This window comes from Aedes aegypti, chromosome 3 (genome assembly GCF_002204515.2).
Source record: "Aedes aegypti strain LVP_AGWG chromosome 3, AaegL5.0 Primary Assembly, whole genome shotgun sequence".
In the NCBI taxonomy this organism is placed as follows: Eukaryota; Metazoa; Arthropoda; class Insecta; order Diptera; family Culicidae; genus Aedes; species Aedes aegypti.
The window spans coordinates 52,125,712-52,149,968 of NC_035109.1; the positions used below are offsets into that span (position 1 = coordinate 52,125,712).

The 24,257-nt window shown below is 37.4% G+C and overlaps 1 protein-coding gene across 12 annotated transcripts in view; it reads left to right on the forward strand.

Annotated features, from left to right (window-relative positions):
- Positions 1 to 24,257, forward strand: part of LOC5573975 (F-BAR domain only protein 2) — a 94,596-nt gene that overhangs the window by 61,586 nt on the left and 8,753 nt on the right. For 5 of the 12 annotated variants that reach the window (XM_021852129.1, XM_021852128.1, XM_021852127.1 and 2 more), the window contains 13 exons: positions 340 to 555; positions 802 to 900; positions 968 to 1,064; positions 1,661 to 2,263; positions 9,450 to 9,668; positions 13,362 to 13,470; positions 13,616 to 13,794; positions 13,855 to 14,027; positions 22,468 to 22,685; positions 22,754 to 22,929; positions 22,998 to 23,178; positions 23,240 to 23,749; positions 23,810 to 24,039. In XM_021852129.1, the coding sequence (XP_021707821.1) occupies positions 340 to 555; positions 802 to 900; positions 968 to 1,064; positions 1,661 to 2,263; positions 9,450 to 9,668; positions 13,362 to 13,470; positions 13,616 to 13,794; positions 13,855 to 14,027; positions 22,468 to 22,685; positions 22,754 to 22,929; positions 22,998 to 23,178; positions 23,240 to 23,749; positions 23,810 to 24,039 (3,010 nt within the window). The remainder of the gene's footprint in view (positions 1 to 339; positions 556 to 801; positions 901 to 967; positions 1,065 to 1,660; positions 2,264 to 9,449; positions 9,669 to 13,361; positions 13,471 to 13,615; positions 13,795 to 13,854; positions 14,028 to 22,467; positions 22,686 to 22,753; positions 22,930 to 22,997; positions 23,179 to 23,239; positions 23,750 to 23,809; positions 24,040 to 24,257) is intronic. The other 7 variants (XM_021852134.1, XM_021852139.1, XM_021852132.1 and 4 more) reach the window with 6 other exon arrangements.

The window sequence follows — 24,257 nt, forward strand, 5'->3', positions numbered from 1 at the left end:
TGAGTGACTTGATAGCCGTGAATTTTAGAATTACCTTCAAACCCAAGTCTGGATCATATTTATCAATGTGCTGTAAATTTTAATGCTCCCAGATCAACAAGGAAAGTCATTTCGGTATTTCCAGAATGCATTTTAATACTGGCTGTGCAAGCACTTCGACAGAAAGGTTCTAAAGTTCTAAAAAAAACCACTAGAGTTCTGTAAAAACTTATAGCAGTTCTGACATGTAAATTGCGGAATAATTCAGTCATAATTATCTAGCACACAATTATGAACGCACGCACTAATCATAGGGTCAAATATTGTTATAATCAACGCCAACCCCTTATCTGATTTCAGGCCATGAAAGAGTCAACGACGGCGGTAGCCAAGGCCAAGGATGTCTACAACACGCGCCTGCAGGAGCTGGAAAAGGCCCGCAAGGACAACTCGGCCAAGGAGATCGAAAAATCCGAGGCCAAGCTTCGCAAGCAACAGGACGACTACAAGGCCCTGGTGGAGAAGCACAACATCATCAAGCAGGAGTTCGAAAAGAAGATGACAATAACTTGCAAGGTATGTGCTCTACAGGTTATTGAAGAGGAAAGTGGAAGGTAATTGGACTAAGCTGAATTCTGTTCAGTGAGAAGACGTTGACAGCAATCGGAAAACGAATAACTCAAACATGATTGAATGATGAATAATTTGCATACCGATCGTGCCTCCGCCCTCTAAACAGAGCCGGCGTTGCTATGTGTGCTTATAAACAGAGCAAGGCCGTCGATTTGATGTGTATGTTTTTCGATTTTCTTTCTCTCGCAGCGCTTTCAGGAAATCGAGGAAGCTCACCTTAAACAAATGAAGGAATTCCTCACGTCCTACATGGAAATTGTGCAAAACAACTTTGACCTAGTTGGACAGGTAGGTCTCTTTGAAGTAATTTGAAATTATATTTATAACTAATCATCCCCTTTTCCCATCGTTCTAGGTTCATTCGGATCTAAAACGTCAATTTTTGGAACTGACCGTGGACAAACTGCTCGAACAGTTTGTTCTCAACAAGTATACCGGACTGGAGAAGCCAGGTAAGTGGTGATTTGTTGATTGGACCCGACCATCGGCACCACACCAAAAGACAGTAACAGCGCCCCCTACGCAGGATGGCGCGATTATCATTCATACTCAGCAGCAGAAAACCGATTTTACAAATTTTTTTAAACACACGTGTGTTTATTAACTGCGAATGGTTTTTTAGTTTCCGGTTTTGTTTTTTTAGTTTAGAATAGTTTTTTTTTCTTTCTGTTCCGTTGAAGACTTGAGTGATGTTTGAGTTTCTGTCTTGTTTTTTTTTTTTGATTTTTAGCTTTCATAAATCTGAATGATTCCTAATTTTGCTTTTTTGATTTGCAACGAATCTAGATTTTTCTACCTGCATAAATGTAAATTCATCACTTTGGAATCGTTCAAAATTCATTTCGGTAGCTTTCATAGGTTTAATTACAAGCGATGCGTAAAATATTGTTTTCGTTCTGTCTGCCCATGTAAGCCAATTAGGCCGCAAGAGAGAAAAGGAATCGCATGCCTTCACATCTAACTAGTGCGTAAGTTGTTTGTGTTTTCGTTTTGGTTTTTGATTTTCGTCTCTTCCCATACATATACGGCCATCCATGCGACCATGCAGAGTTTATAGAGCTTGATTTGGTGAAGTTGGGCAGTCGTTCGCTAGGAACAACGGCCACGGCAGCAACGTCCAATAATCAGCTTTTGATCAACACTTCGATGCCAAACGCGACCTCTGGTGGATCGGTAACGACGGTAGCGGAAGGTTCAGTGACCGATTCACCGGCGCTGTCTACGACCAGTTCCACCCAACCGGTTCCAATCATCAAGAAGGAGAGCAATCTGAGAAGCTGGTTTACGTCCAGTTCCAGTGCGGCAGTCCCAACAAATTCGCCGGTAAACCTGTCTACTTCGCCTCCGGCTTCCGGCGGCCGGGGAAGTCTCCTTGATGCCCTCGGGGGTAGTACGGACCGGCCAATGTCGCCGGCTGCGGCGGGGGATTCATCCGCTTCCAGTTCAGCCCAAAGTACGGCTAAGACAAGTAAATCCTTTTACGGAGACTTTCTAAACAAAACTAATCATCATCATCAACAACAACAACAACCACCACAAAACAAGCAACAGCCGCAAATGAAACAGGAACAAGAATCGCAACAACAACAACAACAAAAATCTTCCCGCCGCACTACCTCCCTTTTAAATCTCTTCATGTCTAACTCCCAGGGTAATTTTTTTGTCTATTGTTTCTTATTTACTCTGTTTCGATTGTTTATCAAAAGCGACACATCTTCTACACATACTACCACACACTTTCTTCGTCTGTTGGTGTTGTTGAGGTTGGTCCAGATCGTTGTCCAATTGGTCCATTAAGAAGTTCACCATTAATTCTCCAGTTCTCAACGAGTTAGGGCTTAAGGGTTCAACTCTAGAAGATATATATTAAATTGGAATGTAAGATCCAATACAAAGCATTGTCAGCAAGAATAAAACGAAAAAGTGATTGAAACTTCTAAAGCAAAGTAAAGGTCTATTGCTTGTTGAATTTGTGCAGCTATTGTTATTCAGACATTATCTAATCGCAACGGTTTTGCCTTTCCGCATGAACGCACGCAGATGTAGTGGAATTCACGGTCTACATTAGGCGATGAAATACATTATCAATTCTTACCCATTCTATTCATTGATCTGCATTCTGAGGTGGCAGGATTCAATAGTGCCTTATGCAGAAAATATCTAATACATGAACATTGAGCCTGATTAGCTTCTTTTTTGCAGAAAAGTTGATTTCTCAACCTTTCCCAGAAGCTTACACGTAAGGCAGATTCAGTTGTTTGTAACTTTATTCTAGTAATAAGTTTTATTAAAACTGATTTAGGTTCAATCAAACTGATATTTCAATGAATCTGGACCAATCCAGCGAATTTTACAACCGCACCAACTGCCAACCCAACAGACCAACAAAACAACACCGTAATTTCTTACAATTGATTTAACACCTACTGTTATTCTAGAAATTTGTTCTTGTTACTAAGTTTCTTTTTAACTTGTTGTTATCTATTATTTGAGCTATCACTATTGCCTTTACATAACACTCCGTGATCTAACACAATCTACAGTGTTTTCATAACACGTTTTGGTTGTCGGGTCGCATCCGAATTATTTTTAAGTTGCGAAACTCATTGATGACTGAACACACCCTTCGTTCGCAATGTTTTCTAACATTTTCTTCATTTACCTACTGTTGTTTACTAATTGCTTCCTTAGTTCAATCCCTTACAAGCATTTTTATTTTCCGTAAAGTTTCTATATATTTTCCATTTTCTGCCCACTCACTCCATGCTACTGACCATTAATACTGTCGTTTACACATTCAACTACAAATGTGCCACCCATAACAACAATATCTGCCATGACACACCGTTACATTTTGACACGGAAACTCAATACAAGACTGATGGCATTAAGTTTTGCCCCCCTTTCCCCTTTTGTGTGACCAACATTAGAGGCTTATCGGTGTGACTTTTCATTATGCTATTGGGTTTGTCCGCTCCTTTCATTGATAGGTTTGATACAGATAATGGACACTACACTCCTTGTTTGTTTGAAGTAGGATTGGTTTCGAAATTCACCATTATGGATTTATTCTTTTTCTATCCTCTGCAACCAGACTGTAGAACAATGCAATAGAAGACTGTAGACTGCAGAAGCTAGACTATGCATTTGCTCGATTCTTCAGACTTAAACGATAATGTAAAACAAAAACAAAGAGTTTAGAGTTTTGAACAATAAATTCAAAAACTAACAGTTATATTCACGATTTCTATTACCTTTAACATTTGTTAAGACGTCTCAATGAACAATAACAAAAGTAACATGTAAATAAAGAAAATTTTATTCTTGTTTCTTGAATTTTCTTCTGTTCAGTTATGTTTGTTGAAATGATTCGACAACATTATAACTGCAACATTTCCAATGTTAGTTCTTACATCATGGGACAGCAATTGGATTTCTGCTCTGTAGAATTTACACCGCTCGTTATTTGTTAAGAAAATCGGATATGACGTTGGATAACTCTTCGGGAGAAATCAAACAATAAAGTATTTAAGAACTTTTTTATGTGAATACACCTATACCCCATTTTTTTATATTTTGAACTAGCTTTACATAGACATTCCACGAGACTTCCGTGCGTTCCCTTATATTGTAACTTTTCAATCAACGTCTTCCTTTTAATCGGCTGTACGTAGTAAACATATTATTATCGTAATATTTGGCAACCTTTTTTTGGAGAAGTTCCATGATTTGGCCATGATAATAGCTTTTAACGCTTTGAGTATAGTGTTTCTTGAATTATCAGCACGTTCTGTTGTTCTATGATAATGGCGATCCTTGTATACTTATAGCTACCTAAAGAGAAAACACAAATTCAATCTCTAATGAGAAACTTTTCACTTGCACTTGATTAGAAAATTGACGGTGTTTCAATTTAGTTATTTTTAGGTCCTACGTCGAATGAATTCTTAAACTTTTTTTTTATTGCAGTTTAAAACTGTCAGAGGGGACAACTTAGAGGTGGTACAGAAAATTATCTTCCGCAATTTTTTTCCGCTGAAAATATTAAAATAAGATTGCACGCCGCCAACTTTTTATGGTGTGATAGTTGACATGTTAGCAATCTTTCTCAGAAATCTCTTACCTATCGTAATGTTCTCAATGGCCTCAAAGGTTTACGCATGAGTTTAAAGCGTTAATTCACATATTCAGTTAAATATACCAATTATTTTCACTTACCCCATTTACCCACTTGCCCCGCGGTACCTTACTTAGAATTCCGCAAAAATGGTAATTTTTCAAAAGTGCTCTGAATTTGTTCAAATTTCATGAGTCGAATCTTAATTTAAAATATTAAACCCGTATATTTTTTTTTATGTTGGCATAAGTGCACCTTGTTCCGATTAGGGTGGTCCAAAAATTGTGGAATTCTTTGAATCTTTATAACCAGTCAATGAAGAAATCACACAAGGAATGTTTGTACAATTTCAGGAAATGTAACTGAAGGAATGCTTGGTGAAATTTCTTGGGAAATCTTTGAAATACTTTCCACAAAAAATACTCCCATTGAAATTTCTGTAGCAAGTTTCTGAAGAATATCCTTCGAACATCCTGGATTACGCCCCAGCAAATTACTTGGAAGATTCCCAAAGAGTATTTCTCGTGAAGAACTATATGGAGGACTTGAAGGCTTGTTAACTTAATCAACTCATAAATGGAGAATAATCCCCTAATAAAGCTAATTAGCTCGATAAAAAAATGCACTACTCTGATTCCATTGCCCTTCGGTTGGTCGAGAAGACAGATTAAAAATGTATGAGAAATTATTTTAAAAATATTCAAACACATCTGATTTGTTCTAGTTGGGGCATATACCCTATATGCAAATTAATGATTTTTGTTATAAAAACTGGAAATAATTGTTAAAATTAGCTTTTGGAATAAGTAATATGAGAATGTTCAGTTACAATTAGGTACCATGGTCATTATTCTAGACACAAATTTCAGTTTTCACTTCTTTTAAAGTGAATAAACTTGGAATCCAACTTTTTATACTGAACCAAAATTTTGAAAGCACATTTGTCAAACATTGCTAAAAAGTTCATTTGAAGAATCTGAGGAAAATATAAATGCTTCTGAGTATCTTGCTCAGGGTTCTGTAAGAATGCTACTCAAAATTATTGTATTATTGTAAAGTTACCCTGGGTTCTATGGAAACTGTCTTTCAGAATGCTTTTCACAATGAGGCTCTGGATTATGTGAGAATAATGTCTAGGATTATTAAATTATGTTACCCAAAAGAATTCTAAGTATTATCTGAAAATTCGGCCCGGGATTCATTGAGAATAGACATATAAGATAAGAATAAAGAAAAAAAAGACACTTTCTTATTGCATATTTGTTTTGATATTGTTGTTATTATTATACTCATTTGAAATATTTATAATGATTCAAAATGACCCCGAAAATAAAACAAAATTTGATTACAAATATCGTAAATATAAATTGGAATCAAATTGTGCTATCATTATGATTCTGAAAACAAAGTACACACTAAGCAATTTTGATCAACTCTAAACAGCCGAGTTTTTGGCAAAAAAACGCATTCTTTGGAGTCATACAAAACCGATGTAGCATCAGTCAATTGGCTTTCAAAGACTGTCATACAACTATCAATTTATCTTTTTAACCTTTTGGTCGTTGCGCGAATTTTTGTAACGCGAGTAGTCGCGCGTTGTACTTTGTACAACACCCTTGGTTTTGTGAATACCCCAGGATCCTGACTACTTAGAAAGTTGGCGTCTTCGGCAAAGTTGTTCAGTAGCTCAAGGGCTATCATTGATCGTGTTGGTTGATTCTTAATTTTGCCAATAGGGTATGCTAGGGAGCACGAAACATTTGTTTTACGGATCTCAGGATCTTGATCACTTAGAAAGATGGCATCTACGGCAAAGTTGTTCAGTAGCTGAAATACTTTCTTTGTTTAATCCTTGAAGTTCGAGATTAGCTAAAATAATGTGATACGCATCAAATTTGTCGAAGATGCCATCATTCTTAAAGGCCGCAAAACAAAAGTTTCAAGCTCACTAGTGCCGCCTGGTGGCAAAATTTTGAATCAAATAGCTCGAACAATGATAATTCTTAACTTACTGAGCAGCTTTGCCGAAGATGCCATCCTTCTAAATGATCAGGATCCTGAAATATCTGCAGAACAAAAGTAAAAGTTCCATGTCCATTAGTGCCACCTAGCAGTCAAATTCCAAAATAAATGAAGTACCATCAGATAGCGCTCCACCTCCAGAACAACTTTACTGAAGACACCATGTTTCGAAATTATCTGGATTTTGAGATATACCGATTTAAAATTGTGGTCTACTCATTATTATGCGACATCTATGAACATTTGTTGATTTTACCGCATTATAAAGAGCCATACTGTAAACAAAAACTTTTGAGTATTGTTCTTAAGAAGATTCTTGAGGAATACATTTTGGTTTGGTGTCGATAGATATCTTTGTTACAAAATCATAATCAATCGCAACTGTTGTACAAAGTACAACAGCGCGACAGCCCGAAGGTTAAATACCGATAATTGTAGGCCTGCCTTTATATAATTGGTAAAAATACAGTACAAGGTACCGCAGGGTAAGTTTGGAAAGTGAAAATTGTGACGAAAGGTTGTTAACCTGTCAGTTATGGCTTCGAAACGAATTGATCTAATTTTTATTTTTTTGGTAAAAAAAAGTTGCGTACAATTTTTTTTCATTTTTTTCTTCAGTTTTGCATTAAAAATAAATTTCAGCATAGGGTAGAGCCAGTACCCTTAGAAAAAATCAATAAAAGTGCTTAAAATATTATTAAATTTTCGGATTTTTGCATGGCTTTCAACAAGTTTTTGATTAATAATCTAGATTGCCATGATTTCCGTTGCCTTATAAAGTTTACGAATAAATGAATGATATTTTTAAATTTGTCATTATCCGAGTCGATTTTTTTTACCGATATGTTGGTATGAGCACCCTACTTTTGGTTGTAAAATTATGTCATATAATGAAAAGAAATATGATTTTTTCACTACACTTTAAAATTATTAGTATTTATGAACACGCCATGCAAAAAGATCAAGTTTTAACGAACATTTTAACAATCAAACATCATTCTAAAATGATAAAACTTTCGGAGGCATTTCGGAGTAATTTGGGCAGTTATTTTGAACATCATTTTTTTTTCTTTGGGTTTAGAACACTGACTCATAATATGCCTATTGCTTCGCAAATAATGGGGTGGATTGAGCATCCCTTCGAAACTGCATAAACTCTTGAAATTTCATGTAAAAGCTGACAAGGAAAGCTTTTACATGAAATTTCAAGAGTTCATGCAGTTTAAAAAGGGATGCTCAATCCACCCCATTATTTGCGAAACCGCCTTGATTACTCCTACCTACTCGCAATGACTATTTTGTTTTTCGATATGTTTACATCGTGTTTTCACAAATTGTCAAAAAACTATTCTTCAATCAGTGTATATTTTGATCGTTGGTCATCTGGGTCCGGAGCCAGTATACGAAATTCATTGGGGGCCGACGCGTAGCCATAACCCTCGTAAAAAGAAAAAAAAAATACTAATTGAACTTTAACACTTCACTTTTGCAAATAAAAAATAAAATACAAAAAATCACTAGTAAGCCGAACAAATACCTATGAAGAAGTTTTATATGGGAAGTGTCGGTCTCCCAAAAAATATCTAAATGGCTTCAAAACCAGATGACTGTTTGCAAAATCGATATAGATTCTAAAAATAGAAGCTTTTTTTCAGAACTTGTGAAAAAATGATGCAAACATACACAGTTAAAAATAATGAAGATTACAAGTTCCCTTAGTTGATAGTCCCCTATAGTCGCACTTGTGGCTTTTTACGGCCGTTTTGCTATAAACCTTTTCAAAACATTTTTTGACATGAAGGTCAGGAGCTATTTATCTAAGTACCATTGATACACAGCTTGATTTTGTTCAAAAAATGATCTAAATAATTAGTTTTGCTTAAAATTTGAGCTCCCTTGCGCCTATAGTAAACCTATTGTTCCTATAGTAGCACTACTGAGAGAAACTATTTTTTATTTTACAAAATAATTGATGAATTAAGAACTTTTTTTACATCAAAAGCTTTTGATCCACACTTTGTAGGAAAACATATAAAAATTTTGTAAACATACGATTTTGATTAGTATTTTGCCAACGCCGGGATGCTAGTGCTACTATAGGAACAGAAATTAGAAATAGTGCTACTATAGGCACATGTATTCCTATAGTGGCACACGCGATAATAAATGCAAACATTTGAGTTTTCGTAGGTTTCATATTTTTCCCACAAAACCAAGATAAAAAGCTTTCAGATGATGAAAAAATAATTACGATAGCGTTATTTTTCGGATTTCATCGACCCTACATCTTGTTCCTGATACAACTGACAAGTCGTTTGAACCGCTGAAAAAGGATCAGCGGTTTTTACTATTAGCCGGTTTACACCTTGGACATAACAAAAGAGACGTTGACGTTTTGTTTCCCAAAAAAAAAGTTTCCTTATTTTTATCCTTCTTTGGGTTTTCTTCCCTTCTTCTTTATCACATAACACGACTTGATTTATTCCGCTGGTATTACGGTTATCAATCTCTTTCTCTTTTTACGTTTTCAAAATTGTCGCAAAAATCTTTCCCCCAAAACAAAAAAATATAAATTCCAGCTCAAACATTCATGTTCACTTCGTATTTCTATTCCCAACGCCAAAATTGTCGCCTCACTCTTCGAAACATACAAATCGCTACACCGATCACAAACAAATCAAACCAAACCAAAAAACAGGAAGTCGCGAAAGTCGCGATTCGACGACCAGTGGCGGAGCGGATTCGGTGTCCACCAGTACAGCAGGAGGCGCTGGCGGCGGCGGTGGTGGTTCGGCCATTTCCGCTCCAACCAGTCCGAACGATGTCCACAACAGCAACCAGCATGGCGGCAGTAACAACAGCAACGGTCTGGCCAGCACCTTCATTGGCAGGAACGCATTGCTTCGGGGGTCCAAGTGTAAATGCTCGATTGATTTTTTTTCTCCCAATTCGGTTTATTTGTCAATTTGGTTTTTCGTTTAGTTTCGCTGATTTCTTTTCGCAATTTGGTTTTGGATTGTTCTTCACTTTTCAATCGGTGATACCATTGGCTCTGTTAGTTCGGTTTTAGTTTCGCTTCGAATCTTTTACGACGATGAGTTACTATTGGTGGGAGTTCTTTTTCTTTCAGTTCACATGATTTTACCGTTTTGGAACTATATACACTGATTTTGTAATTTTCAACTCGATGTTCTCTTCAATATCGAGCTATAGAGAGTTGACTGTAGTACCTTTTTACACTTTGATAGCGCTTTTTCTACACAAATGCCATTTTTGGTGTGGTTTCCACGTTTCCTATGCTTTTTATTGGTATACACATCTATCTATGAAATATCTCTGTAGTTGTTTTCAATTCGCATTAACACTTGTTATTATTATTTATCTTTATTGAAGTGGTTTTTCGCCCTTAGCGAGTTCGCCACTACGCATTAACACTTATTGTATTTAAGATCAGATGATTGTAGATATTTTTTTGGAGATAATCGGCCGTAATTCTCAATAAGTAGATAAAAGCAAAATATTTAACTGTTAATAACAACGTCAAATATGATTATAACACATACAATAATAATACATTTAGTTATGTGAAATGATTGAATTATTTTTTGCAATTTTTCATCGTAATGGGCTGTTTTCAGCATACCTAAATCTGCAGTGAAACGGCCTACTTTTCTGCACTAAATTATGCAGTGTCGTCAGAGTCATAACCCTTACAGTTTCGTAATGATCTTTACTCAACGTTTTTTCATTATGCAACATATTTTAGAACTAATTCATACTTATTTCTGATAATTAAAACCGTAGCATCCAATAGCGTTACAAATTGTATGGCGAGTTACCAACATTTCGTAAATCTCCAGGGCAACTCTGTGAAATTTTGTCATTAGCCCATTAGTCTTCTCCTAGTTACTCAGAGTGTTATGCATTTGTATTTTTGGTAATGTGATAAAACAATTTAGTTAGAAATTTACAAATTGAAAAAATAAATTTCATTCAATACACTGAAAAGTACTCATGGCTGATTGACAAGTACACCACATCTTTCATTTACATCTTTGCTTGATTCGATAAATTTATTTCATCGTTATGTGCTTGTAGCGTCTAGTTTTTCTTCTCCTATAAAATGGGATGCTTTTTCAATGCTTGCTTTATAATACTTTTCTATAAGATGTGTTTTCACTTTTTTTTCAGTGGGCGGGAAGATTTGCTTTTGTTTTGTTTGGTAGTTTGCAATTCTTGGTTTTCTATTTTCGTTCTAGAATTGGGAAAAAAAACGTTTTCCAAAATGAGTTTATTTGCTTCCAGCACTTACACGTCCTCTCTCACCCACAGATATACTCCTGAGATAAGGTTAATTTGAAGGTCTATGGCGAATGGTCAGGAATTTAGGCTAGATTGGATTTTGGGTACTCAGAGCCATATCGATTCAACAATTCTTATTCAACATAGACACTATTGTTAATCAAGTCCCTGAAAAGACTTCAAATTTGAATGAACGCTTGTAAGGAAACCTCTGCTTAAGTTTCCCTATATATCCTGTAAAAAAAAAAATTAAAATTTCGAAAGAGGAGGTGGATCGCACGAGTCGCTCGCCAGAAAATATGGCGTAGGATCTTCCTCGGTGACTCGCTTCCTAAAACACCGAAAAGAATTACGACAAAAACTGGATCACTATAGAGAACATGGCGTGGAAAACAGGAAAACCATGAAGGAACAGTCGTTTCCTTTAGTGGAGAAAGCACTCTATGTGTGGGTCCTCCAGCAGCGGGAAGAAAATATCATCGTAAAATAATGCCGAAACCTTATTTTGCTTTTGCACGCCCCTCGTCAGTTACGGGATGGTGAAAGTTTTTGACTTTTAACTGTTTTTTAACTGGGCTACAGCCCAGTTAGCGAGCACCCAGTTAAAAAGCAGCCCAGTTAAATAGCACCCAGTTATCGAGCATTAGCTGTATCATAAAAGAAATTTACAAAAAAACTGCTGAACTTTTTGAAGAAATTTCTCAAAAATATTAGGAATAATTGCTGCACGAAATCAAGAAAATCTATGAATGAATAAGTGAATAAATTTTTGAGGACTCAGAAATATTTTTGGAGCAATGGGGGTATTATCCTTAGTCAAATTTTTCGTTGTGTTCTTTACATCTTGAAGTAACTCTCAGGGGAATCTGAGATGAAATCCTGAGAATATTACTGATGAAATTCTTGGAACAAATACTGAGAGTAAAACCAAGCATAAATCCACGAGAAATCTCCTAAGGAATTCTTAGAATTGGATAAATGTCTGGTTAAATTTTCTGAGGTCCTTTTTTCCATTTTAGAGATTTGTACTTTCGCCAATTTTGCTTTTTTGTTCAACTTACGAAAGTAATTTTGGTTGTTTTCGGGTTAATAACTAATTTGACTTATCCTAAAAGTAACAACTACTTGTACTTGGTAAGATTGTACTACATGAAATAGCACATTTGCTCTCTCGTAAAAAGACTAATCCGACATTTTTTGTCAAACCATTTAACTTTTTTTTACAATAGAAAGCATTGTGTTTGGATGGGAATCTAATTCTTCCAAAAGAGGTACACTTTGCGAAAAAGGACCACGTGAGTATCTAGCTGAAATCGAATCCAGGTTATCTTCTGCGTTCATGAGTCCTCTCGTGGTGTAGGGGTAACGCGCCTTCTCTAGTGAACAGGGAGTCGTGAGTTCGATTCTCACCGAAAAGACGAGTAACTTTTTCGCAAATTTCACATCAATTTGTCCATTTAATCCAATTGCGAAGTACATATAATGTTTAGATGTACGGTAGTAGCAATTATTTTTGCTCTAAATTCTCTACCAAACAAACTACCAAGAAATTTTTAATTCATTAAAAACTCAAAACCATTCGCCAACGGCCGTCAGATCAACACTGGTAAACTTCCATAAATTTACACTTTAACACTCGTTCACATTACCACACCGTTTGACTTCCCCTTTTTTCCCCCACGTTAACGTAGCAGTTGATACCCTTTGGTTGTACTTTGCACAACTATCCCATAACGGTAAGTTGCTTGAAGCCGATTGTATTTGCGCTGAAGCTCGCATTTTAGCCGGCGTCCGTCCTAATCAATGATTGCGTAGATGGCAAATGCTTCTTAGCTCGCAAGGTAGATATCCTAGGTAGAAGATGTGTGAGGATCTAACCGGTTTTGTAGAATGCGGAATGTAGTGCTAGTTAGTACCGTTTAGTTGCACACATGGCACACTCATAACCACATTAATGCTAAAGAAAATGGCCGCCGCGTGCGCTTCTTCTTTCTGTTTTTATCTGTTTCATTTGACTGGCATTTGTAACTGTTGCTCTGATTTTGTGATGGTTTCTTATTTTTAACGATAATAAGTTGAGATCTTTTTAGTTATGATACTAATTTGTCTTGAATCGCTTTATTTTTCTAATTGCTTAATCACTTCTTTTGGTTTTCTAGATTCACATCACCGAATGTTTTAGTTTAGTTTCATTTGTTCTCCCTCGTACACTGTGTCGGTCAAAATCGATCGACTCACTACCATCAATTGGAAGGATAACTGGTAATGCTAATTGATATTTTTTTTTATCTTGTTTGACCGATGACAGTTTCCGGATTCCTAAGGAGTCGGCGAGAAAAAGCCAAATCGAAAAAGACCAAAAAGAAGAAAGACTCCACCGAAAACTGCAGTGCCAAAGACGAGAAACTTTCCGATGCGTAAGTATTTGTAACAGAACTTCGCATAACCGTTGTATAGAGGTTTACAGTAACTTTTATAAAACGGTTGCGTTAAAATTTAGCATTCTAATTGTTTTTTCGTTTGAAACAACATAACCTCATTCGAATCTTCGTCATTTATCAGTGAGGATAAGGACGAAACTACCAAGGCTTCGGACGCGGCCAGTAGCAACCTCCAGACCACCTCCGCCGTCAGTACGGGGAATGTAGCTCCAACGGCGACACCGGAAGTCGACGAGGACGGCTACAGTATACAGCCCCGAGAAACCACCTGGGACAGTACGACCCTCACCGAGAAGAGTAGTGAGTTGTGATTTGCCAGTCGTTCGCTAGAGCGAAATTATCAATCGATTGAACTTTCAGACAACTTCTACTCGAGCTCGGACAGTGATAGCGAAGACGAGCGCGGGGAGCGGAAGATACACGTGGAGATCAAGCCGCTGAACAACGGGGCGGCACCCATATCGGCCAGTGTGGACGAGTTGCGGGCAACGGTGGAAAATCTGTCGCTTTCGCCGATAGGGGCGCTGTCGTCGGTAAGTGTGGCTTTCCTTGTCTATTTGCATGTTTAGCATTGAAGCTTCGTATCGTTGCCTGCACTTCGCTATAATGATTGTGGTTTGGCATTTTCTAATGCTTTTGTGATTTTATTTTTTTGGCGTGATTTTTTAAGTTATCATCTTAGGCTCAATTGTATATAATGTTTCACGGAGCCAAAAAACGTCGGTTGTGTCTTTCGTCCGCCAAGTTGAACTTTCTCTCGTTTTTTTCATATAACTCTTAAATGAACTTGTACCTTGAAACACCTTGATACCAATAGCCATTTTTGCGTGAACGCTCGTAACAATGACCTAGCAGCAGTGGTAATACATGAATCGACGCCCGCTGGTCAGTCGTAAGGTTTGATCTAGTATTTCCGCTTTCTACACACGTAGACCGATCTTTTGGTATCGATAACATCTTGAAAAACATCTTGTACACTTTTTTGAAGCAACCTGGAAAGAGAAAGTTGCGTGCAGTGCAGCTGCCGTGATTCGCAAGTCAGTCCCATCTGTAAAAAGTAAGCATTGAGAAAATGGGCTTTGAAGTTTTCAAACTCGCTTTCTATACGAATATTCAAAAAATTCCACAGGATTGGAAAATGTTCAAATCTTAATGAAAGTTTCACAATTTGCTTTTCACTACGATATCTTTCCGAGAAAAATTTAAAGATGATCAAAACACGATATATTTTTATAATACACGATGCGGAAATCTGTAGTGAGACTGATATGCGATTACTTTTCATTATGGGACAATTTGACTTGCTGTTTTTTTCCTATTTTTTCCAAACAAATCATATTATCTCATTAGTGCAGCTGAAAGAGTATTGGAAGATATGTTGAAAACTGAACTCAACTATTTTTTTACGAAAATGCAGATGGGACTGACTTGCGATTCACGGCAGTGCATGACCAACTAAATAAGGAACACCTTGACATCAAAAACTTTAGACGTGATACATTTGCTACTGCGATAGAACAGTTTTTCCTTTTTACCTTATACCCTGAATTGCTGTTCTGGGTTATCTATTATTTATAGTTATGGTCTATTCAATGATATTGTGTTTGGTGTGATATAAATCAAATTTTATACGAATTGTTTAGGGGCCTTCCTTAGCCGCGGCTACAAAGCAAAGCTGTGCTGAAGGTGTCTGGGTTCGATTCCCGGTCGGTCCAGGATTTTTTCGTAATGGAAATTTCCTTGAGGATCCCTGGGCATAGAGTATAATCGTACCTGCCACACGATATACAAATGCGAAAATGAAAACTTTGGCAAAGAAAGCTCTCAGTTAATAACTGTGGAAGTGCTCATAAGAACTAACACTAAGCTGAGAAGTGGGCTCTGTCCCAGTGAGGATGTTAATGCCAAGAAGAAGAAGAATAAGAAGAAGAAGAAGAAGAAGAAGAAGAAGAAGACGAGTTGCTGGCATTTGGGATGCTGGAGAAGAACCAGTAGCATCTACGTCAGCTTACTTTACAGAAGGCCATGATTCAAATTCCAGTACCATATTTTACGCAATAAAAACTTTAAACGTTTATGAAACATATTCTACAAGGAAAGGAATTTCTCAAAAAAAAAAGATCCAGTTAGTCCTCCGAGCATTCTTTCAGAGAGGCTTGTTTATCAAGATGACTCACTGGATGGAATTCTGGAGGACTTGAGACCTTCTCGAAAAAAGTTCTGAAATATTTTTTTGAGGAATTCCTTACTGTCTCCTGATGAATTCTGAAAAAAATCTTCGCAGAATTTCCTGATGATCTCTAAGATGATTTATATGGGAAAATTTTGATTGAACTCTTGAGGTATCCACATGGGCGTAAATAGCCATCAGACTTGAGGGGGGCCACGGCCCCTTCTCATGAGCAGGGATTGAATCCTGAGAAAATTGAGAGAATCGCTCACGTATCGCTCTCTGTAACTATCATAACATGCTGCACATTATGAGAGACTGTTTATCGTATACTGCTACAACTTTGATCAGATTGGGGGGATAGTAGTGTATGATAAAACCCCTCTAAACATGCTCCAAGCCTGGGGGATACTATTGCTATTGGAAGTTCGTGGATTGTTTATCGTGCCAGTAAAGAAAAATATCTATCCCCAACGGTAAACAAGCGAGTAAAATGGGTTTTATCATTGCTCTCTCTTTGGGGCTCTCGCTCGCTGCTTCCATTTATCAGACTTGTTGCACCTTGCGATACAATGACGATCGTGGACCGCAACAGATGGGATGTTTTTCTTTGCTTGCTTCGATCGTGCTTCATACTCAAATGAGAGCGAATTCTGCAAAGCCTGCTCATGAGAGATAAAAGTCGTAAAGGATTTAGATAACTTAACAATGCTTGTTTCGATAATATTTGTGAACCGATTATAGTGGCGCACTTTCATACAGAGGTAGATCAAAACCTAAAAATCGTCTAAAACCGACTGATCAACTTTCTTATATACCAAATGTCACTTTTATGGAAAAATAGTAAAAATTTATTTAAAAATCAATGTTTTCGTTTTATATTGCTAAGATGACGTATTCAACCCAATCTCATAGATCTCGAATAGAATACAAGGATTTATAAGCAGATTATAATCAGAGTTTACCTTTCCAATTCGATTTGAACAAGATGTTTGCAAAGTTATAAAACAAGATAAAGATTTAAATGTCTCACCCAAGCCTTTGAAGAAAAAAAATGCTTGCTAGTTTGAAAATATAGATTATTGTTGCTCAGCATTTCTGTAGCAAACGATTCATTTTAAACATCTCGAAACCAAAATTTGTACATAGGATTGAATAATACCTTTTTTGTTAGAAACTTTAAATCCTTAAGCTGCTTGGCTACCATCATATTGAAGGATTGAAGTTTTTTTTGTATTCAAATAAAGCTGTCGTACGATAACAGTTGTTTGAGATGGAAGGTATTTTGCTCATGGATTTATTAATATTCAATCATAGTAAGGCAGAGCAAAAGTTCGACCTTAGTGGTATAATCAAAAATTTTATAAAAACAATAGCAGTTGAAAATAAATACCATACATATAGCAAATGTGCTATAATTTCGCTGATTATCTTAAACAAACTTTTGCCCCATCGGTGGGGCTCGACACTTTTACGACAGACATACTTTATATAAACTTATGTTCACAGATAAATACTCTCTAATTTATCATCAAAAAGTTGCCTAAAGCCCAAAATACCGTTTTTCGCAAAACTAGGTAAAATGTGAAATGTTGGTGACTTTTTTCGCGCGTTCAGGCAAATTTCGCTAAACTTGAATATAATATGTGAATTTGGGGTAATTTGTAAATTTCTCTGCTAGATTATATGGGTCGAACTTTTGGCCCGCTGATTTGAACTTTTGTCAAACTATGGGCCAAAAATTTATTCCAAGCAATTATTTACTACCTAATTGCTTGGAATAAATTTTTGGCCCATAGTTTGACTAATAAACCTCAAAGCATCCTTACGGTGCATAAAAACACCCTTACATAAAAAATCAAAGAAGATTTTATCCTTATTCATTTCCATGCAATGAAAGTTTGATCAAAAACTATTATGTTTACGTCAAAAAACAACAAATAACCATTATTTTTCCATATCTCAATCGATTCTTATGATATTTGAAGTTAAAGTCTCTTACTTGAACACTATGTCATTTATAAGCTTTGATTTGATTTGAGAAAGAAATCCTAAACATTTGATATCTTATCATTAATCTAGAAACAAGTTTTATCTGTTTTCCTTACAAATAACGCAACGTCTTCTAATTACAGAAATTTTACATAAATGCATATATATTTATAACGAAAAAAAACATCTCTGAATCGAATTGATGTGGTGACGGACCTGGTGTAGAACACACGTCGAGAACCTGGGATCGCATCCCATTCTGGAGGTAGTCACTTATGACTCAAAAAGTAATAGTGGCGACTTCATTTGGAAGGGAAGCTGTTGGTCTCGTTAACAAAGACAAACAAAAAGAATTGATGTAATGTCCATATAAACTACGTAAGACGCCTAAAAATTGGTACAAGAAAAAAAAAATAAAAAAAAAAAATAAAAACTTATAGAAGAATTGAATGCGTGTCTTAAAACAATCTTCAGTATCAGTGTTGATAGACTCACACTCAAAATCTCAATCAATACGCTCTCCCGTGAGAGCAAACTCATTAGAGATCTGCTTCGCAAATCTCACGCTTGAGATTTTGATACAAAATCAACTCAATCAACTCAAACCGTAAAAAATGATTCAGTCGCAAAACCCGGTGAAAATTCGTGAAACCCGAATGTTGTTGTTTACGTTAGAAAGGATTACTATAATTTTACCAGACTAACAAGAAATTATTGCCGTGTGTGAGTAAACTGTGGAGATACGAGACAATGAGTCAAAAAGGTGAGCCAACTCATCCATGATTTTTTGACTGCTGAGTTGCATGATTCACAACTCACGCATGAAAAATATCACCCCTCTGGCCCCTCCCTATTTACGCCAATGGGTATCCATAACAATATTCTTGGAAAAGTTCTTTAGCAAAATTCTTGGAGGAAATCCTTGGAAATAATCACTCAATGAACTCCTGAAGAAATCTTCTGAGTAATATATGAATCTCTGGGCAAACACCAGAATCAATTTCTGATTAAATTCCTAGAGAAAATCAACGAAAAATTCACGCAATAATACGAACATTAAGGCCCAAGTAAAAATGAAGCAAATGTCAAAACTGAAAAAGCAGTTTTCTCCTTTTCAACCAACAAATCGAAAAACATAAGAACACACAGCTGTTTTATTTAGCAAATAAAAGAGCTGTGTGTTTTTATTTTTTTCGATATGTCTGTTTAAAAAGAGAAAACTGCTTTTTCATTTTTGACATTTGTACCATTTTTACTTGCACCTTAATACTTGCCGTAAGGTCAAGAGAAATTCCAAAAAAAAAAGACTTAAATTGTTGGAAAAATGTCTGGTCCTATTCTATAAGGTTTCGTTTATTTCCTATGTGGTCTCTTTTGAGCCTCTTTTTTCAAGCAGGAAGTCTCTAAAATTTCCATTTTCAAAGCACTTAGTTGCTACCAGTCCTGAAGATAATGAAATGCTTCTAAATCGGTGAGGAATTTGGTTACGGATTTCTTTGCTACCTTGAGCATATTAGAAGTACAGGGGATAGGCCAAATGATGGAAAAAAATTGATGAAATTGGATGCATCCGCAAGCAGTCGACGGTAAATTTGGTCTAGTTTCAGGAAATTGCTTGGCCATGCATATTGGCCACCGGACACCGGAGATGTTCCGGATTTTCCGAGGTCATGTCCAAATGGATTTCTTCTGTCGCTTGTATTTTTGTGCGGAGTGTTTTCACAAGATGTGAAGGGGCTTCTATTATTGTATTAGATGAGCTGATCGAGGAGTGACTAAGGTCTGGATACGAATAGTTCGAGGGGCTGGGCTTCCATTTGATGGTGGGCAGATTGAAGTCGCCCATAATTATTAGGCTATCTTTAATTTTTATTTGAGAGGTGACCCAATATAATGAATTAATGTGCTGATCAATTACAGTCAAGTCCTGAGTACGATCAGCTGAAATATACAGAACACAAATGAAAAGAGTATGAGTTTCAAAACTGACAGCTATACAAATCTGCTCCACAGATATATCGTCATCGTTCTAGAAGCAAGTTTCGTCTATTTTCCTTACAAATAACTTCGCGTTTTCTAATTACAAACATGTTTCATAAATGCAGAACTATCTTAAATGAGAGAATCAGTTCATTCGAACAAATCTCTGAACGAAATTGATGTAGTGTGCATATAAATCCTATACACAAACATTTCCCAGTAACAACCATTCGTACTTAAGGTTGTCCACGTTAAAATTGCAACGCTTGCAAATAGCTATAACTTTTTTGTTTTTAATGTAGAGTTATTTAAATTTTGAGTAACTTTAGTTCTTTTTCAACTCCGGATGAGCCTTTAGTTCTTAAGTTTTCATTGTGTAATGATTTGTACCTTCACACCATTTGGCATAAAACCATTAGGCATAAAGCCATTTCGCATAACAGCCATTTGACATAATAATCATTTGGCATAACCAGCATTATGCCCTTCTTTCAAAAGATGCCTGTTCTTAATGAAAAACTGTTATGCCAAATGACCCCTATGTCAAATGGCGTTATGCCAATGACCCAGACCCTGTTTAGATCTTTTAATGGTGTAAACGGTTCTAACGTTATGGAAATTCTAATTTAAAGTCACACGAGAAAACTAAGGACATTTAAATTTGAAGCGTACCGTAACTTAGGGTGAAATTTATCACTTTTCTCGTATTTTTGAGTGTACTTTTGATAATGTTGTCAATGCCAAACAACTGCGCATGCACAAAAACAAGTACGACGGTGAACATCAATAACTCTTGTACCGAAATTTTATAACAATTTTGATTTTAGTGCTAAAAATCATCTCTGAAACAAAAAAAAATCGGCAGGTTCCATTTCGGGGTGAAATTGATCACTTGTCATGCGATTATTTGGATCTCTGTAGGCAATTTTTAATGGAATTTCCTAATCTATATAAATAAAAATGGAATGGTATTTGTATGTCACGAAATGGCTCACGAACGGGGCAACGGATTTGGATAATTCTTCCCCCATTTTGTTCGTCAAGGGTTCCGACGTGTTTGTGTGTATAAAAGTTTCAGGATGTTCACCGGGAAAGTAGGAGAAACGGGACTGAACGGAACTGTCATTTTGTATGGGACGATTCATAGCGATTTTCAACAGCCTACTCGATGGCAAGACGAAGTTTGCCGGGACCACTAGTATCTAATAGTAATTCAATTATTTCAACAAATTGAGTATTTTGGTATGAATTTTGATGATACAGTCTGTTTGGGATATATTTTTAGCATCCTCACAAACTTTCAGGCTAACACCATGCCCAAATCCTTGTTCAGAAATAAAAGTTTACGAATGTCTGTAAATACCACACCGAACATTATTCTGGAATTTAACATTATTTTCAAAGAAATAAAAATTCATTAACACAAAAATACTTCACAACACACAATTCGATAATAGTTGAGACAAACAACGTTCATTCATCACAGGTTTCTTTGATGTTGGTGTTATATTAGTAAGAAATGAAATCGGCAAATAATTTCACCCAAATTTACAGTATAGTTTGAATTAAATGAACATGGTTAAATTTACCAAAAATGATGTGTTTGATACTCTGAAAATTTTAAGACAATTGTCGAAGAGACGCATTTTTGGCGATTCATTTTATGTTTTGCAATTTTAACGTAAACAACGTGGTTGCAATGATTCAAAAAAAAAAAAAAGAAAACAATGATTTTCCCTAGTTTTATCTTCTATACACCTAATTTGGCCAGAGTATTCCTAATTTGGCCACTCTCTTAAGAAATCAATGTGATTGGCCAATTTATGAACCGAAGATAAGAATGTGACCAAAACTGGCCCTAGTGATCAACGCGTTTTTCAATGCTAAAATAAGGTTCTTGTTGCTCTGTTTTTTTTTTGCCTAGTTCCGCGTCAAAAATATGTATTCTGCTTTAAGCAATAAGCATTTCCTCAGTTTGTTCGTGTTTCTTCCGGTGCCTGGTTTTTGATTCACTGTCATCCGTTTCTGGTCTAATGGAGGGTCCTTGAGACAATCGAATGATGTATACTTGTTCGCGACTAAAAATGGATGAACCAACGTGCAAAGTTCGATGTTTAACCAACTTCACCGCCTCGCGAGTCACTTCGCTATAGGGCGCTATTGAGGATTGAGTTGCGACGCGGTGAAGCTGGTCAAAAATCAAACTTCGCACTTTGGTTAACCCATTTTCTAACGCGAAGCAGTATATATTCATCGGCTTTAAGTATTAAATATACTGAACCAAAACTTCCGCCTGGCTTCAAAATTTCATAGTTAGATGTGTTTGATTTACTGGTGCTGTTTTATATTGGATTTCTTTTCATTATGTAAGCAATATTTTAGTAGTGAACCACGTGGGTACTGTAGATCGTAGAAATACACAAGATTCCGCCATGATTCCGTAAGCCTGTAGGATGTGTGCCGTGTTTTTCGATTTTACTGTTAACATTACTAACTGATTCTATTGTTTTTCATTTTCTTCATGGTTAACTGTTCTCATACTCATCATACTGTCGGGGTGTGTTTGTGTGTTGATTTCTCCTGTTTCATCAATTCGCCCATCTTTCAACGTCCATCCAAACTCCATTCAAACACACTCATCTTACACTGAAAAAAAAAATCACAACCACTAAAACACACGCACGCCACCGCAGCAGTGCAGACGAAGTTCCGAAACGCACGAACGAATGTTGTTGCGCATGAAGCGGTCCCAATCGGTGTCCCAGCAACTGGGCGACAGACCCTCAAATGGGAACGATCCGTTGGTTCTTACTCATGGTATTTTTCCTCAGCAGCAGCACCACCACCACCATCATTCGTCGTCGGCTTCGTCGGCCCACCATCACCATGCCGGCCCCGGGCAACACCTGAGTGGCGCCCAATCGGCCGCCCTGTTGAACAACAATACCCATCTAACTAGTCCGAATGCGTCCAACGCATCCACTCCCACGACGGTACATCCGTACGCTCCGCTGCAGAGTCCCACACTGTCGATGTCCACAACTTCCAAGTGAGTTTCGTTGACTTGTTCCGCACCTTCGTAAGATAAAATTTACGTGTACCTATCTTCGACCTTAGTAACCGTTACGCGGATTTGGGAGACATCTTCTCGGAGGTGGGTGATATCAGTGCCTCGGCGCCAGCTTCGGCCAACTTGACCAAACTGACGCAACGACAGATTCCTACGCCTACGTCCACCGGCGGAAGTAGTATAGCGATACCAAGGCCACCGTCACGAAGATCTGAAGCGGCAGGTAGGTTCTATAGCGTCATTGAAAGATGTGTTTAAAGAACTAACAGATGATCATGACTTACATTTAAGTGCGAGGCCGAATAAGCCCTGCTTCGCAGATAGCCCGGGCGGACAGTGTAGGTAGTTTGGAGTTCCGTAGTCCTAGCGTTGGAATTGGATCGTCGAGAGGTCCTTCGCCATTGACCATTGGAATGTCGGATACGATACCGTTGGCCGTTGCCTTCCATGAAATTATTCATGCTTACTTCAGGTGATAATTTTAAATCTCGTCTGAAAGAGAGTTTCGTTAACCGAAGTCCTCTTATCTCTAGGGGTGCGGATGAATCTCGCTGTCAGGTAAAGATGTCCGGTGATATGATGCTGTCCTTCCCGGCCGGGATTGTTAACGTTCTAGCGAATAATCCCAACCCGGCAAAGCTGGGTTTCCGCATCAAGAATCTTCAAAATCTAGACAACCTGCTGCCGAACAAGCAGTTGATCACGATCGATAAGCTGCAATCGACGGCTCTCAGTACAACGTTGGAGTTTAATATGCCAGTATTAACGTCAATCCTGAGGCGGCAATCGGAACAGAATCCGACGGCGCCGTACTTCAATGTTGACATTCTCAAATATCAGGTGAAAGCCAAGCCGGGAGCCGCCTCCTGTCCATTCCAATTGGTGTCCTACTGGAAGTGCGAACAGAGGCACACGGACATCAAGATCGACTACAAGTACAATAGTCATGCCATGGCACTGGCCTCACCGTTGCTGAACGTATCGCTAACGGTTCCGGTCGATGGCGGCGTGAAAAACGTGCAATCGAAACCTCATTCGGCATGGTAGGGTTGACTTGTGATTCATGGCCAGTCTGAGGGATAATCAAACAATGTTTATTGCAGGCAAGGGGAATCCAATCGGTTGGTGTGGAACTTCACCGACATATCGCAGCACTCGGATAACCTGGGCGTTGATACGTTGCGAGCTCGTCTGGAAGTCGGCACGGGACCATCGAATCCGGCTATTATTTCGGCACAGTTCAACTGTGAGGGAACGACACTGTCCGGCATCGAGTTTGAACTGGTCGGAACGGGTTACCGTTTGTCGCTGGTGAAGCGGCGGTTCGTGTCAGGTAAGTCGACAGGACATTTCTTGTGGATGTCGTACATCAAACACATCAATGGGAACTGTACAAATGTTAATGCAAGCCTTCAGGGTCCCAGATAACCAGAAGTCGCATAAGAATCTACGTTAAAATGTCGTTTACTTGTACGCATTACATCAAACTCGCACAACACTACGAATGAAATCGTGTAATTGACGAGTTTCCTCGCATAAAAGGCTAGTTTA